Genomic DNA, 15,963 nt, shown 5'->3' with positions numbered 1-15,963 from the left:
TGTGTATTTGTTCAATTTTTATCAATGTATCTGTTTTTTGTTGTTTTTAAGAGTCAATTTTATACTATATTTATTTGAACTTTATTTTTCCTTACCCCTTGTATATCCTTAAGCCTTTCACTCGACTACTTTTGTTTAGTTTCAGTAGGTTTTCATACTACATTTCATTTTCAAATGGTTTTTCCAAGGCTCTGTACTCGCATGACATGACCATTTAAACCTAGGAAACGAGAGACTGCCAGTAGGCATCTTGGACATCGTAATACATCCGTATTTTGGATCAAAAGAAAGAAGGCTTGATTAAATAGCGCTTATATTTCATATTTTTCTGTAATGATATTATAACAGGGTAACTAAGCAATTTTGAAATGGAAAGGCGAGGATATAGCAGCAGCATTTGCAATTTTGTTATTTCTCTGGAACAAAACTGATACAAATCCAAACAATTTACAACAAAAACAACATGAAGCCCGAAATGGTATCTATTATCAAGGCTGAGTGATCCCCTTTTTCACGAGCATGTCATAAACCCTGTCGATTTTACTAGGTTCAATCTTGAACAAGTGATGGACATCTGATTTTTTACTGGCATTGCCGCTGAAGATTTCAATTGAAATAACTTCTTGCATCTTGAGGAAAACAGGTGGTGGTAACCTAATCTCGCTGCAGAGACGTTTCTCCTGCCATGGGACAAAAAGTAGATTGCTTCAGAAAAAGGCTTTGTACAAGTACAAAAGTCACATAGGTTAGAAATCAAAGTACATTGGCTTTGTATCCAGTCCTACAAGTAATATCTAATAGTTTGATGACTCAGCATCCAGTACCACGTCACATCCAGAAAAAGGAAAAACCATATTATGAAAACTATATATTTGGATTAATTTTGGCTGGACAGATGCAATCCAGCCAAGTTAGAGATCGCTTCTTCTTGACTGGTAAACCCTAGGAACACAGTGAACAACCAGAATTGTGTCCTTATGCTTACTTGTTGACATACTAGGAAGTTATTAATGAATACTTACAGCTTCAGACAGTAAATCTGATCCATAAAATCCCATTATATCCATATCACTGGCAGAGCTTGAAGTAGCCTGTCCAGCTGGCCTTGAGTTTGAGTCCTTGTCAACAGACTCTGAGGACACAAACAAATTTGGACCTCCCTGACTGCTCGGACCAACTTGCCCACTTTCCTTTGCTCTGCGAGCATTTTCTTCAGCATCCTTTTTCCGTTTATGCTCAAGATATCTATCTGCCTCGGCCGATGTACGGCAACCAGCAGCTCGGGCTTCCTGCATGATTATATTACAAGATTCGTGGAAGGAAACAACAAAGCAATACCCATGTGTGTGCATTGTAAATATATCAGACAACTGCTCATAGATTTAAAGAGTATGATAATCTAAGGGGAAAAGGCAACCAACAATTGGACACAAAATCGACACCATGCATCCTAACTTTTAAGATTAAACATGCATGTTTACAGTTTGAAAGGAAAGACATGGCACCTCTACATGAAATGTTTTTGGTTATGTGCGATTTGAGAACTGAAATTAGTTCTGGCATATGCGTATGGACAATATATTCCAATTGGTAACTGAAAAATGGATTAGCGTCCAAGAGCATTTTGCTCTCAAATAAGATAACGGAATCAAGTAAATATAGAAGTCCAAAGTCAGCCAAGTATCATACCTTAAGTTCTTGAATTCTTTTCATAGTCCGATGCTCCGCAATAACAGTCTGAAGTAATTCTTCATGCTCTTCCTTGGAATGGAAGCACATGAAGACATCATAACGTCGACATATCGCCCTTTCTTCAGGCAATAGGTCCTTCTCAAAAGGATTAGGATATAATAAATTTCTTTCTAGTATGAAATCCTTTCTACGCTTCCTCTCATCAAGTCTGCGAACAAGTTTATCCTCATGAAGGTCAAAACAATCAATAGCTTTAAGCAAAAATTGTTGTGTTAGATCTCATGTTATATTGCTACTTGGTATATATACAAAACCTCAATGTAGATCAAAAGTACAAAAAGAAATTCAGCAAAACAAGATTTCTTTCTTAACCCAAAAAGAGGAAATTGAAACAGAAAAAGAAGCCACATAAAACAGAATCCTCATCCATTGCAATTTGCATTAATGACTAAATTCCTTTTTTTTTAATCAATTTACTTTTCTTCACTTATTCCTAATTTGGTCTGCGTTTTGCCTACTTCAAGTTCCAAAAAATAAATGAATTATAATACTAATCTAGGTATAAATATGTACCAAAATCAACTTAGTGAGCTACCTTTTTGAATAGATTCGCAACACTCTTAACTTCAGATCACGCTCATCCTCAGTGTCAGTATCCTTAAATTCCATGTCCGCCAATAGCTGCTCAGAATCATTATCATATTCGGGATCGAACTCCTGCCTTTTGACGTTATAACCACTCAACTCGACTAAAGAAGGGCCCGCACTCCCCAAAGAACTTGGTTTCTTCCCTTTTCTATCTGCTTGAGGTTCTGCCATAAGCAATAGAAACAAAATTAGATAACCTATTACCAGTAAATTATGGATCCCACCCCAATTCTTGTAACTTCTTAATATTCATTTAGTAGATGACTAGAAGTTTGTGATGTACACAGGATAAATTATTCTTGTGTTGTCAAAATTAACACCAGTCAATGGATTTACCTGAAAACACAAACACACACACACAGAGTACAACCAGCATTGCTTCAGCCATAGTGTTTAAACTTGTGTCAGATTTTGTTAGGACTTGACCCAAAAAAAAAAACAACATGCTAGTTGCAATCTATTGGTGAAAATTTTGTATCACCTTCCACTTTAATGACACCAGGACCATCTTTAACCTGGGCCATGTTGGATGGCTTCTTGTTACCAGCTGCTGCTGCCACACTTGCACCACTAGAGCGAAGTCCAGATTCTGCATCTGAAGTATAAGAAAGAAAGGAATAAACCTGAGAAACGTCCAAGATCATCTATATTTGATCAATCATAAACAGGGAGTCAAGAATAGATCTTATCTGACCAGTATTGATGCTAGACAGTAAACGGCTAGAATGGCCACCTTTGTGCATATCTTCCGCTCTGAGTAAATCAAGAAGATTCCCATTAAAATGTACCATATGTGTACTAGTAGTCTAATATCATTATTTTGTGGGAATGATGACCATACTTGGTTCTTGAAGGAGAAAATGGAGATTCCTCCTTCAAACTATGATCCCCCAGCATAGGAAATCCTACAACAGTCACAAGTATTTGATAATAAGAAAAACTAACACTAAGAAGAATAAAATGAAAGAGAATATAACCAAAACAACCAGAAGTCATACATAAACTACAAAGTATGGGCCGCCTAATTCACGAAAATTCAATGTTCTTTGTTATTTTAAAAGAATATAAATATAGGGAAACTGAATGCAGGAAATTGATCTAGACTATGTCTTCCATGAGAATTATCATTATACTATGAGGAACAGTTCTATACATAGCATGGGAGACTAGAACTTTAATTGGGCAGAACAGAACATCAGCCAACATATATGCCTGTCTAAAAGTCCGGTATATGAAAATAACTTTGTTAATGCATGCTAACAGTTCAGAATGTAAGGAAACAGAGATACCAAACATTGAGAGGAAGTAATTATCACTAACCTTTCTTGTCCTCTCCATGCCCTTTAGCCATAGCAAGAAGCTCCTTTCTATTTTTTCCTTCTACATGAGACATGTCCTTGAACACAAACATTCCAGAACTTGATTATTTTTGTGAAAGGTTAAGATTGAAAGAGACCTGACTTGTTCAAAATGCATCATACCGGAACAGGAAAGCGCTGCGAGTTCAAATAAACATTTGTGTAGTGTTCTATACATTGTTCTTTACTCTTTGTCCCAACATGCTCAGCAACTTCAGCCCAGTTCCCCAATCCATACATTTCGGTTGCCTGCAATAAGGGAATTTATATAACAAAGATTGAAATTGGATACAAGTCAAATTTTACCCCCGAAGTCCAAATACATTGTTGAAAAGATAGAAAAAGGATCAGTAGCAACTTTATTTGAGGGATTAAAAACAAAACAAAGTACCTCCAGAAGCAGTATTTCATCATCTGCATTCCAGTCTGGGCAAATAAGCGGGAAAGATAAATCGTCCTGTTGAAAGGGAAATATATATATGTAATAAATAAATAAATAAAAACTTAAGTGCAAAGAGGGCTACATTTTATTGTCCAAAGTCACTAATTTAAAACATTGCATCATAACTGGATAAAACTAGACTAGCAACTTTATTGGCTGACAATCATAACATGTTAAAAAATAAATGATTGAGTGCACTTTCTATTTACCTTTGGAAAAGCATTTACAAACAGAGTTTCAGTTAGATATGATGAATATTTGTTGAAAGGGTAAGTCAAAAGAAAAAGTATTAGATGATAGCATTCCTCTCAACTTCATAGAGAAAAAGGATGCCTAACTTTAGTTTTTAGAGAATTCGTTAAACAGGGATAAGCTCATTTCTATGTTACACAACACTTGATTCACATAGTCTGCCAATAAATAAGAACCACAGAGGACTCTATTTAACAAGATATAAGAAAAATGAGACGGTTTCTTAATACTAACCATAACCCTGTAAGAGTGATTGCTTTTATGAGATGTCAGCTCAGCTCCAACAGAAAAACACTCTATACATAGGTCAAAATCAGGGCACATACAACACTTGATTCGGATCTTCCCCGTAATGTCTTTGTTGCAATAATTGCAGTGGTAAGCCCTTTTCCCTTCACTTGTTACCTGACCTGCGCCTGGAAATTTTGAAAGTTTAAAACAAAATTTAAGATGAAATAAAGAATGAATTAGAATGAATAATTATTTTTGGAGGCATATGTCAATAAACAAAGAGTGTAGAGTAATTCTTCCTTGACATGATTACAATATCATAATACCACTATAACAAGAAGTTGAAACAGCAAAAGTTATACAAACCATTTGCAATATCCCACTTTTAACAAATTCAATTCAGAACTACATGATGGTGTGAAAAGTACCTGCTGCTGAAGATTCTAAGTTTTCTCCAGTGGATGCATTCTTTTTTCTCCTTGATCTGCTTGATCAAAAGTTGGTATTCAGATAAAACTTCATATATGTCCCGAAAAGATAATGAAACATCAGTATGGTCCAAGTTATGAAAGATGGATGTTGAGTAAAGGATTCTGTCATAGGATAGGACACAGGCAGCCTGAAGGTCCCAATGGCAGAAAAAAAAATGTGAACTAAAATAAGACTAATAAAGAAAAAGTAAAGCAAAACGCATTTGTAGAATTATCACTTGCTAAGTGGGCTTGCCTGTATTTTCCGGGAAAATGAAAATCCCACAAGTCATGTGCGATTGACTAAAAGTTTAGGTAAGAATATGCAGTCCCTTTTTACATTACCCCGTTCTATACATTTTCCTGGTCATGAGCTAGCATATATGGGATTGGCTCTTCCAGTTGACTACACAGTTATTCTCCAGTATACCAGTTTAACAACTTATCGACGTTTTCATTCAGCAGAACCACACAATCAAAGCTCCAAAACGTACCCAAATGCAGATTTTGACCCCCAAAATAAAAACACACAAAATAAAAATCCCTAACCACGCAAGGTTGAATGCTACTTTAACTAATAATTTACGGAAAAGAATAACATTTTAATTAAAACCAACTAAAACCTTTGAGTGGGGTCCTCATCAGAATGAAAGTTTCCACGAGAACGACCCATTGTTGATTCCTGAAGCTGAGCGAGCTCACGAGCAGCAGCACCTGCTTTAAGTGTGTCTGTTCAAACGCACTTATATAAACAAGAAGCACAACGACTTGGTATATCCATACAAGGACTTAAACCCCCAAACAATTTGAACTACTGTAATTGGGTTTGATAGTTTTTCGAATGGGGATCAACGGGTCAGTTCAGAAATTCAGACATTTGTGAGATTTTCTCTCCTTTCTGAAGATTTAGGTATTCGGGTTTTTGTGTGTCATAAATGCTCAAGCTTTTAGGGGCAGCATATATTGTCTGTTTCTGAATTTTTCTGTAAACTGACTACGACTCTACTGCACTAATTTACTGGGAGGACAAGAGACCCCGAGCTTGGGGTTTTTATTTGGGGTACTTCCGTTTGTGTTTGTTTGGAAAGAAAATGATGTTTGCCGGACAAGAAAATAAGAAGTTTTATTTGGTCTGAAAGAAAAAACTCAGATGAATATTAGAGATGGACTTGATTTGGGCCGAGCGGTTTTGAACAGTAAGTAACTGGGTTTGTCAGTTTTGGATGCTGAACTTGTCCATTTCGCTTGGAGTGGATTGGTCCTCAAGAACAACTTTTTTTGTTGTAAAATCCTTAAACGACCGCGGATATTAAATATACGGATCCCGAATTTCTACATTTGACATCAGTGCATTAACGAGCATTTAAAAAAATCTTAATCATTTAATTAATGTAATAAAGTTTATTTATGTAAGTCGACATACATAATTAAACTAATATAATTAATGCTAACCTTTTATATTGTATCATTTATCATTCCCTATCTTAAATGAGATCTGTGTTTTTTTAACTTTGTTTTAATCAACACCCTATTTTTTATTTTTGGGTAAATACCACAAGGTGTCCCCACGTCCTAATTTTCATCTAACTCCAACACAGTTTTTTTCCCATGTTAGATTAAAAAATGGTGAATTTATTTTATAATCTAATATAGCTAACATGAAATAGATTAATCAAGTGGTTAAGATTTTTTTAATGTAGATCACAAGTATTTTCAAGTGTACGTAAAAATAGAAAAAAGATCTATTCTTTGCGAATTAGATTTATACTTTGAACAATTTTAGAAAAGAATTGGACAGCGAAACCAAATATTTGGAGACGCGAAATTACTATCCACCACATATTCAGTGCACAGATCTAAGCGAACACCACTGAGACGACACGCCGTTTGATGTCTAAGGCTGGCAATGGTATTACCGTAATATAGAAAATGAGCTAGGGGGACTTAGTAATTAAACGAGGCGCCCTCAAACGAGCCCCAAGGATGACGGCGCGGATGGGCGCAAAAATTTGAATTGAGACAGCGGCAAGACACAGCTGCTGACATCGCCACGTGTCCTGGAGCTCCTTCTTCTCTTTTTCAAAACCATTCAATAATTCAATTCCAACTTCAAATACTCTCCAGTAGTCGCTCAGTTCCTCCCTCATCCTCAGAAACCCTAGCACTAGCAGAGCTCAGTAAGTCGGCTCAGTGCCTTACAATGAAGCCTTCGTCGCGGTACAGTTCGTACGATGCACGCTCCTCAACCTCGTCGCACTTCTCCGACCCCTCGTCTTCCACTGAGCTCAAGCTCCCCACATCCTCACGAGCCGTCGTCAAATCTAAGGCGTCGGATCCCAACATCGCCACAATGATGAAAAAGTTCATGGAAAAGCGATCCACGTCCAAGGCTAAACCAATTAAGGCCACGGGCTTGGTGATTCCGTCCGATCTAATCGCTGGCGACTTGAAAAATACGGCCAGGAACGGGACGGGTTCGAATTTAACGGCGTTGGGTAGGAAGCTCTTTGGGAAAGGAACAGGGACGACGTCGTCAGATAAGAAAAAGGAGGTCAAAGCGTTGACTGAGGTAAAAGGGAACACCAGGACGCTGGCCATGGTGTTAAGAAGTGAGAGAGAGCTTTTGAATCTGAATAAGGAGCAAGAAGTGGAGATTGCCGAGCTCAAGTTGATGCTTCAAGAAAAGAACAGAGAAGTGAGTCATTTTGTCCTTTCTTTTTTGCGCGGATAATAAGGTTGAACTTTAAATTTTGATTTTTTTTTTTTTTGTTAACTCTGCGTTTACATTTATTAAGTACAAATTAGTGTCACAGATTTCAAACTTTTGAAACAATTCAGCAGTAAAGTCCAGACCTTTTAAATTTGAATTGGACAGTAATAAATTGGGCCAATTTGAGTGCGGTTTTTGTAATAGAGAAATAATGAGGCGGTGGACTTGTTTGGAAAGTGCAGGTGGATAAATTGAAGGATTTGTGTTTGAAGCAAAGGGAAGAAATCAAATCATTAAAGAATGCGATTTTGTTTCCAGATGTTATGAATTCCCAGCTTCAAGAGATGTTAGAGAAGCAGGGGTCAGAGCTGAAGCAAGCGAAACAAGTAATCCCAAATCTTCAAAGGCAGGTCACTTCCCTTACTGGACAGCTTCAGTGCCTTGCAGAGGATCTTGCTGAGGTATTGCCATTCACCTTTTCACTTTTTAATTGATCCTTTTACGTCGTAATGCAATATTCTACTGTTAGAGGATTCTTTCCAACTAAATAGCTTGTAAATGGTCATGTTCATCTGTTAGATGTAGCATCCATTATGACTATAATGTTCTCTTCTCTGTGGAATGCTATGCTTACTGAATTCAAAGGGAACTAGATGCTGGTCCGGGTTTTATTTATTTACTTTTAGTTTTTGTCTTAGATTTTGCTGACAAATGTTATATTCATTGAGCAGGTGAAGGCAGATAAATGTTCAGTTAGGGCACGTTTTCAACGTGATGACAGTTCTCCAAGAACCCCAACATATGATGACAATGAACCTTCCAATTCTGTTGTAAGCACACCTTGATAAAGTAATAAATTGGAAAATGTAATAGACAGCTAGGGCCGAATGATCTTAGATTTACAAATGTAATAGACAAAGTGATGTTCAAGTCAATTTACATTTCCTACTTCCTTTTCACTAATGATCTGTTCATTCAAACAGGAGTTCAGCTCTGGTGATCCAACCAGCCCTGGTAGTCCAGATGACATGTTCCTGAAGGATTTAAATCCTTGCTTGACACCCTATTATGCTAAAACAAAGTCCAAGGTCACATTTAATTTTGTTTTATCTATTACATGTTTGTTTGGTTCTAATAGTCTCCTATAGAACTGATAAACCCTGCATGCTTTTCCAGATTGATTGCAAGTCATAAATGTTTGAAATAGGGTTGAATTTTTGCAGGAATTTGATGAGATGGGCTATGACTCTCCATATGGACATCATGAAAGCTTATCTCAAAACAAGATGGAGTTTGGATTTAACTTTTGTGCCAAGAAGTTGTCCAAAAGTTCTGATTGTTCCCAGAAGCCCGAAGCAGAAAGCAGAATAACTCAAGCAAACCGGAGATTGGGTGATGGCAGACGAACTTATGGAAAACAAATTCATCAAAGATTTATCTAAATCCGCTGTCATATGTTAGTAATTTGTTTCGTACTGTTCCTATTTCATCTTTTGCTTCATCGGGGTCAGTATCTAATCTACCATCTTATGCACAAGATATACTGACCAAAAGGTGAAAGTCCCTTCACAGTAGAAGAGTTTGTGCGTTCTTAAAGGGTGTTGAATTTACTGGTGAGTGGTTGTACATGGTGCACGTGAAGAACATGAATAACAAAGTCTTTTTTGTTACTGAAAGTCCCTTTATCTGCTACATAATAAACTGTCTATTCTAGTTCAGTAACATGTTTCTTTGTGTTCAATGAATCAAATGAGGAATTCTTTAGCATTCTTTACTGAACACAAATTAAACTGTAATTGGAATAGATTCATTGGGGAGAAGGATAAATGCAGTTTAATCTACTGTGGTTTGATCTGGTCGTTATATGTGTTTGTGGAGTAGGATTAGAACTTTTCTTGAAGATTAATATTTGTATAACTAACATGCAAGACCGTACATGGACAGAATAAAGACCTTAACTAAAGGCAGAGAGGATTCATAGCATTAGTGTAGTACTAGTAGGGGTCTGTAAGTTGAACCAGCATGATGTTGGATTCATTTAGCTATTTATGTATGAGCTATTCTCGTACTGAATTACAGTATCAATTCCATGGCACTTAATGTAAGAGTTCTGGCAAATATTGGGTGTGACAATATGCGCATTGTTGACAAAGAAGTTAGCTCTGCCGCGGTTGTTGATTCTGATCATCTTGTTCTCGACACCAGACGGTATAAGGCTCCCGGTTGGAAAATGTAAAAAGTCATTGAAAAGGAGAGGCGTTGTGACAGCGTGACTTATCAGGAAATCTTGGAGATGGTCTACTGATATTGGGGATTCAGATAATTGGGAGTCACCTGGCATCAAGAAAGTTAAGGACCGGTATGGTTGCGACGTGCTGTTTAGCATCTGCAGAAGAATTGCAAATCCATAGTAAGACTTTGATCTCATATCCGTAACTGCCGCTTGCACGTCGGTGTAGTTGAGACCGTGGACCTGTGGGGAAAGTGGGAAGAGAGCAGAAACAAGGATAAACAAAAACCAAGGAGCCATTAAATTAGAGGGTAGACTGTAGAGAAAGAGAGATGGAGATTGGAGGATAGGGATGAGACTGAAGCGTATATATGTTAAACCAAGAGAGGAACAAAAAGGGAATTAAGGCCATTGTTTTTTGTGTTGGCAAGTTGCAAGTAGGAAAGATAGATGCATGACACGAGTGCTTCATGACATTGTATTCTATTACAAGTTAGTTTGAGGGTAGGTAATACACGAGGAAGCGATCACTCTTGGATTGGACCCAAATGTAACTTAGCAAAAGTGCATATAGCTTGTTTGTGCCTCGGTTGGCGGTGGCTCATTTTAAAAATATTGAAAAGCAAAGCCATTGCAAATTGCAAGGATGAGGGCACTTTAGGCATTGTAGAGAGAGAGAGAGAGAGAGAGAGAGAGAGAGAGAGAGAGTATATATTAGTCTTAGATTTGATTCGTTATTGCGTAGAATTGAAGGAACGCATATAGGATAGCATGTTACTTTGATTTGAGCTTTTTCTTTTTAAAGATGAGATGAGAATCTCGTGGCCCAAGTTGGTTTGGTTGCTCCATAAATACTATAGAGATGTTTGAATTGCGGCAGTTACAAGTTTTTGTTGAGTTGAAACTTGAAAACAATGTCTTCTACTTTGCTGCTATGGATTCTGCTAGCTCTCATGTTTTTGGCTCAAACACCACAAAGATGTGGTAGTAATTAAACTCGTCTCGTCATTATTTATTCTATTTAATAATAAAGAGCTCTTTTAATTGCCTTGTGTTGTTGCTGTTGTTGTTGTAAAATGAAAGGAGGGCAGTTGGAGGAGGAATGGTGCATAGCCGATGAGCAGACCCCAGACGAGGAGCTGCAAATGGCGCTTAATTGGGCTTGTCAAGTGGGAGGAGCAGACTGCAGTAAGATCCAAGAAAACCAAGCATGCTACTTGCCCAACACTCTACAGCACCACGCCTCTTACGCCTTCAACAATTACTATCAAAAGTTGAAGCAGCAAGGAGGGACTTGCTACTTCAATGCTGCTGCTTTCGTCACTGCCCTTGATCCAAGTAATAATTCATTATTCATTTCAGCTTGCATTGGATTTATCTTATATACATACCGTAATTCTTTTTCTTTCTTCTTCTTCTTCTTATTTTTGTGCTTGGGTGGGTCACAGGTCATAATTCGTGCAAGTTTGAGTACCTTCCTTGATGAAAGCGTGGGGGAGGATTTGGATTTCCAGTGAAACAAGTTAAAAAGAGAGGATTTGCATTTGTGGTATTATCACTATGTATGTATCACATACAGATCCAATTAAAATTATTTTTGAGTTTCCATTCACTCTCACTGAGCTCTGCTCTGCTTTAATTCATTTGATTATTTCCAGGACTGCTATGGTCGATGCATTGACTCTTTTACTCTTAGCTAGCTATGTCTATTATATATATATAAATTATAAATTAAAAACAAAAAACAAAATTGTTTGGGGCTGTGGTCGATGCATTACTTTACACTTGTTGGTGGACCTTTGGATTCAAAGATTTGCCCCAATTATGCTTTATACCAGGCCGCAGTTTCTGCTTTGAGAAAAAACGAATTCTATAGTGAGGGCCTTATGTATGGTTCTTTAGTGAGACCCTATCTCTTAATCGTTAGATCAAATTTGTTAGCCGATAGATCAAATTCGTTAGCCTAATCCAACAATTAAGAGATATGACCTCACCTTAAGGCTTTAGATAAGACCTCCACACTATAGAATGCCAGGATAACCCTGAAACTGGCCCAACTATACTACTAGGCCCGAGTTTCTCCTTTGACAAAAGCATGCAAGGTTTGGGCTAGGTTGAGCTGCAGCTTGGCCCATACCCAGAAACTGGAACATGTTTTTCACATTCTAGACTTCAACTCAGTTGATTGATTTCTAACCAAAATATAAAAAATGAAAGATAAAAGGGTTATGATCAAGTGGTGGAGCAGAGATATGGGCTGTGAGTCAGGTCACAAAATAGCTAATAGCTAGCCTCTCCTCTCCCAATTCTAACCTCTCTCCCTGTATATTATGAGCAGGCAGTCATTAAAAGAAGATGGCACGGGTGTGCATAGTCACTTTCACATGCATAGATACTCATAATAGCTAAGCTAGCTCTACATGAAAAGACTAACCCAATCAATCAGATCCCATATGAGTATGTATGTTATCAATGGGCACAGAGAAAGATGCTAGAGCAGGGTCATCAACAACAGTTGCCTCCATGCCATCCCTCTCCTCCTCTCAATTCCAATCCAAATATCAATCAAATACCAATCCAAACACGGCTCCTAATAAGTTATCTTATTTCAAAATTTAATATAATCACTTCCCATTTATATGTGTAATCTGAATTATTATTGTTGTGATATAGTTTTGAGACATTACTTGCAAGTGAAATTGGATGTAGATTTATGAACAGTGTGTCCATAGTCCATAGTATTAGTGAAGCTCTTTTACTGTTAATGTGAATTGAGTAGGAAGGCAGGCAGAAATGGCTCCATAGTCCGTAGTCTATATAGTTCATAGTCCCCAGTATTAGTGACTGGTGGTGGTGAGAAGAAGCAAACACCAACTTTCTTTCTTCATGCTACCCTCATCCCTCATCTCTCATCTCACATACAAAAACCTTACCTACCATGGAAAAACCGACAGGGACCCACTAACTAAGCACAGATCAACACAACAAAATTCAAAATGACCCCACCACCATAATCCAACTTTGCGTCTTCCTTTAATCTTTTTAACTCTAATGGTAGAAATGGGTCATCATGAATTCCACCACCAGAAACAGACATCATTTATTAATGGTAGAATTTAAGTTCCTCACCTTATCTAACTCCTTCCTTGGAGCAAGCAAATATTGCCTCTTCCTAGAAACAAATTATAGGGAGAAAATTTCATAAAATAAATAATAATAAAAGAAAAACTCCCCCAAAAGATCCCAGGCCACCACTATGTTTAATAAATGCAGAGAACCAGAGGTAAGGTGAGGCTCCATTTAATGTCCCTAAGCTAAATTAAGTGAATGGTGAGGCGCCCTTTCCCCCTAATAACAAGCGCCTCTGTCTTTCACCACTTGGCAGGCCTTGCATGCTATGCTGGCAGCAAAGCTCCAATCACCAAATATAATATTTTCGGAATTTATAGAATAAGAAAGGGAAAAAAAAAACCCAACAAGAAAAAGGTTGGAACTTTATAATATTAAAGAAAAAAGAAGGCTTTTCTGAGCGCCTATATAAAGTAGTGGGAAGTTGAAGGTAGGTGGGCTGAGTGATGATAGTGCATATTGCTGGGTGGGGTACTACTGTTGTGTGGGTGTGAGAGTTTTGTTCTTGCTTGCTTTTGCTTCTTTTTCAACTTGTTGAGCAAAGTTTTAGGCTTTTAGGACTGGTTTTTCATATTTGGGAAGAATGAGCTACTTGGGTGTTGGTGTTAGTCCTGGGAATGTTCCGGTGTATCACAGCACCAATTTAAAAGTGATTGATCGGAGAGTGAGGGTGGCAGAGTTGGTTTTGAGGTGTGTGATCTGTGGTTTAGGAGTCATTGCTGCTGCTCTTGTGGGAACTGATACCCAGGTCAAAGAGATCTTCACAATCCAGAAGAAAGCAAAATTCACTGACATGAAAGCTCTTGTGTACATCTCCAATGCTCCTCTGTTCTAAATCCCCCATGTTTCTGTTTTCCTCTTTGAGGCAATTTTTTATTCACGTTTTGTTATGTAGGTTTTTGGTGATAGCCAATGGGATAGTCGCTGCATACTCTCTGGTGCAAGTGCTGCGCTGTGTTGTGAGCATGGTTAGAGGAAACGTGCTCTTCAGCAAGCCCATAGCTTGGATCATTTTCTCTGGTGATCAGGTATCATTACATTGCATCTTGATTAATTAAGTAGCTCCTTTTGGTACTAATTATTATTGCCTTGGTAGTTAATTAGAAATAACTGTGTGAATTAGAAATTGGTACTTAATTAGAAATCATTAATCAGAATTTGGTACTTAATTAGAAATCATTAATTTGTTAATGGGTTTGTGTAGGTGATGGCATATGTGAGTGTGGCTGCAGTAGGAGCTGCAGCGCAATCTGCGGTGTTTGCCAAGTTGGGGCAGTCAGAGCTGCAATGGATGAAGATATGCAATATGTATGACAAGTTCTGCAACCAAGTTGGGGAGGGAATTGCAAGCGCTTTATTAGTTAGTCTGAGCACTGTGGTGCTCTCTTGCATTTCTGCTTTCAATCTCTTCCGCTTGTATGGTGGCAACAAGAGCAAGAGCAGCGGCGCCACCAGGTGGTAGGGGGTCTAGGTCTAGCCAGCCTTCTTCTAGGAACCACAAAGACCCCAACAAAACACCAACCACTACTTTGTAACTAAAACTAGTCACTTCTTATGTGTGATGATGAGACGGACGGTGATGATAAAAATGTAGGCTTTTGCTGCCTTTGAATTCTTACAATAAATTGATGAGGCCAGTATGTTCTTGTAGAGTTTATTCTTTCTTGATGAACCATCATTGAACTTGGAACTATAATATCAAGTGGTCAATGTAACATTAGAGCTGCCTTAATTAATTACAAGCTCTGTTGCAGGAGGACTTCTCAAACCTCTCACCTTGGCTTTCTTGTGTTGTGATAATTGAACTTAATTAGCTGCATGTGTTTAGCAAAAGTGTATCTACTTGCTAACAGTACCCCAAGCTAATAGACCATATACAAAGACTTGCATTAGACAATAACCCGAAAGCTTGTATATATAGAAGAAACTATAGGTTTGAGGGTTGGGAGGGAGATTTACTCATACACAGTGTCAAGTGCCACAGAGGTTCGAATCGAAGACCACTGATCTGTAAATTAGACTTTTTTCATTGAACTAAATACTAGTGATTTGCAAATTAAGACTTTTTTCACTAAACTAAACCCCATTGATAAGAGTTGAACTTTCAAATGCCTAATAACTAACATCATTTACTATTTTTATTTGTTAAATAAATTGATACCCCATTTTCAATTAGGGGCTGTATATTTTATTTATCGATCATATGCAACTTTTTTTTTTTTGTTCTAAACATATACAACTCTTTTTTTTTAAATTTTTAAATAAAGCGATAGTATTTATTGAAGAAATAGAACATAGTACAAAGCCACAAAAGTGTCGAAATGGGTACAATATCTCCAGTGACCAAATGAATCTGGAGAAATTTGTGCTTAAACCAACAAATATTCAAACTCCTGATTTAGCAGCTCGAAGGACTTGTACTCAAACTAACAATATAGATCCACTGTGCAACAGTAGAAACGACTGATCCGTATCTCAGCCGAAAGTAAAATACAAACTAAGAAAATCCTAATGAGTAATAGACTAAAACATACAAAGAAAAACAGGACCACAACTTCACATCCTCTCTGACCCCCAAAGAGATCCAAAGCGCCATACCAACTAAACCCTTAGTGCCGCACCCGCTAAATCTGAACCCACACAAACCGTCAATTTCCGTTATTGTAATTCCAAACTCGGAACATGAGCTAAAACCCAGTGTATGTGGGCCAAAAAGAGCAACTAAATCATGACGACAATGGTGTTTCACGGTGGCTGCTTCAACAACCTCCAAGATACACAAGAGTTCCAGCAAAATCACC

General features: G+C 37.7%; 4 protein-coding genes across 4 annotated transcripts; 3 read left to right on the top strand and 1 right to left on the bottom strand.

Moving 5' to 3' along the window:
* Positions 1-385: 385 nt before the first annotated feature.
* On the bottom strand, positions 386-6,257 carry ADA2B (ADA2 2B). Its single transcript, XM_021976011.2, has 13 exons — positions 5,717-6,257; positions 5,052-5,107; positions 4,627-4,808; positions 4,090-4,155; positions 3,822-3,947; positions 3,661-3,736; positions 3,182-3,245; positions 3,035-3,093; positions 2,822-2,935; positions 2,288-2,504; positions 1,690-1,900; positions 1,023-1,289; positions 386-680 (listed from the first exon to the last, which is right to left on the bottom strand). The coding sequence occupies exons 1-13, from the start codon at positions 5,764-5,766 to the stop codon at positions 489-491; spliced, it is 1,680 nt and encodes a 559-aa protein (XP_021831703.1). The 5' UTR covers positions 5,767-6,257; the 3' UTR covers positions 386-488.
* Positions 6,258-7,119: 862 nt separating this feature from the next.
* Positions 7,120-9,473, top strand: LOC110771625 (structural maintenance of chromosomes protein). Its single transcript, XM_021975952.2, has 5 exons — positions 7,120-7,788; positions 8,046-8,264; positions 8,535-8,633; positions 8,787-8,891; positions 9,027-9,473. The coding sequence occupies exons 1-5, from the start codon at positions 7,294-7,296 to the stop codon at positions 9,243-9,245; spliced, it is 1,137 nt and encodes a 378-aa protein (XP_021831644.2). The 5' UTR covers positions 7,120-7,293; the 3' UTR covers positions 9,246-9,473.
* A 1,322-nt stretch (positions 9,474-10,795) lies between these two features.
* On the top strand, positions 10,796-11,639 carry LOC110771626 (PLASMODESMATA CALLOSE-BINDING PROTEIN 5-like). The gene is made up of 3 exons (XM_021975953.2): positions 10,796-11,017; positions 11,117-11,371; positions 11,482-11,639. Exons 1-3 carry the CDS (start codon positions 10,948-10,950, stop codon positions 11,514-11,516), a joined length of 360 nt encoding a protein of 119 aa, XP_021831645.1. The 5' UTR covers positions 10,796-10,947; the 3' UTR covers positions 11,517-11,639.
* A 1,942-nt stretch (positions 11,640-13,581) lies between these two features.
* LOC110771628 (CASP-like protein 2B1) lies at positions 13,582-14,812 on the top strand. Its single transcript, XM_021975956.2, has 3 exons — positions 13,582-13,969; positions 14,058-14,190; positions 14,367-14,812. Exons 1-3 carry the CDS (start codon positions 13,746-13,748, stop codon positions 14,622-14,624), a joined length of 615 nt encoding a protein of 204 aa, XP_021831648.1. The 5' UTR covers positions 13,582-13,745; the 3' UTR covers positions 14,625-14,812.
* Positions 14,813-15,963: the final 1,151 nt, after the last annotated feature.

Source organism: Prunus avium, chromosome 4 (assembly GCF_965620075.1).
Source record: "Prunus avium chromosome 4, drPruAviu1.hap1.1, whole genome shotgun sequence".
Taxonomy (NCBI): domain Eukaryota; kingdom Viridiplantae; phylum Streptophyta; class Magnoliopsida; order Rosales; family Rosaceae; genus Prunus; species Prunus avium.
The sequence above is the reverse complement of the archived record's forward strand: the minus strand, read 5'-3'. Positions and strand labels throughout refer to the sequence as shown.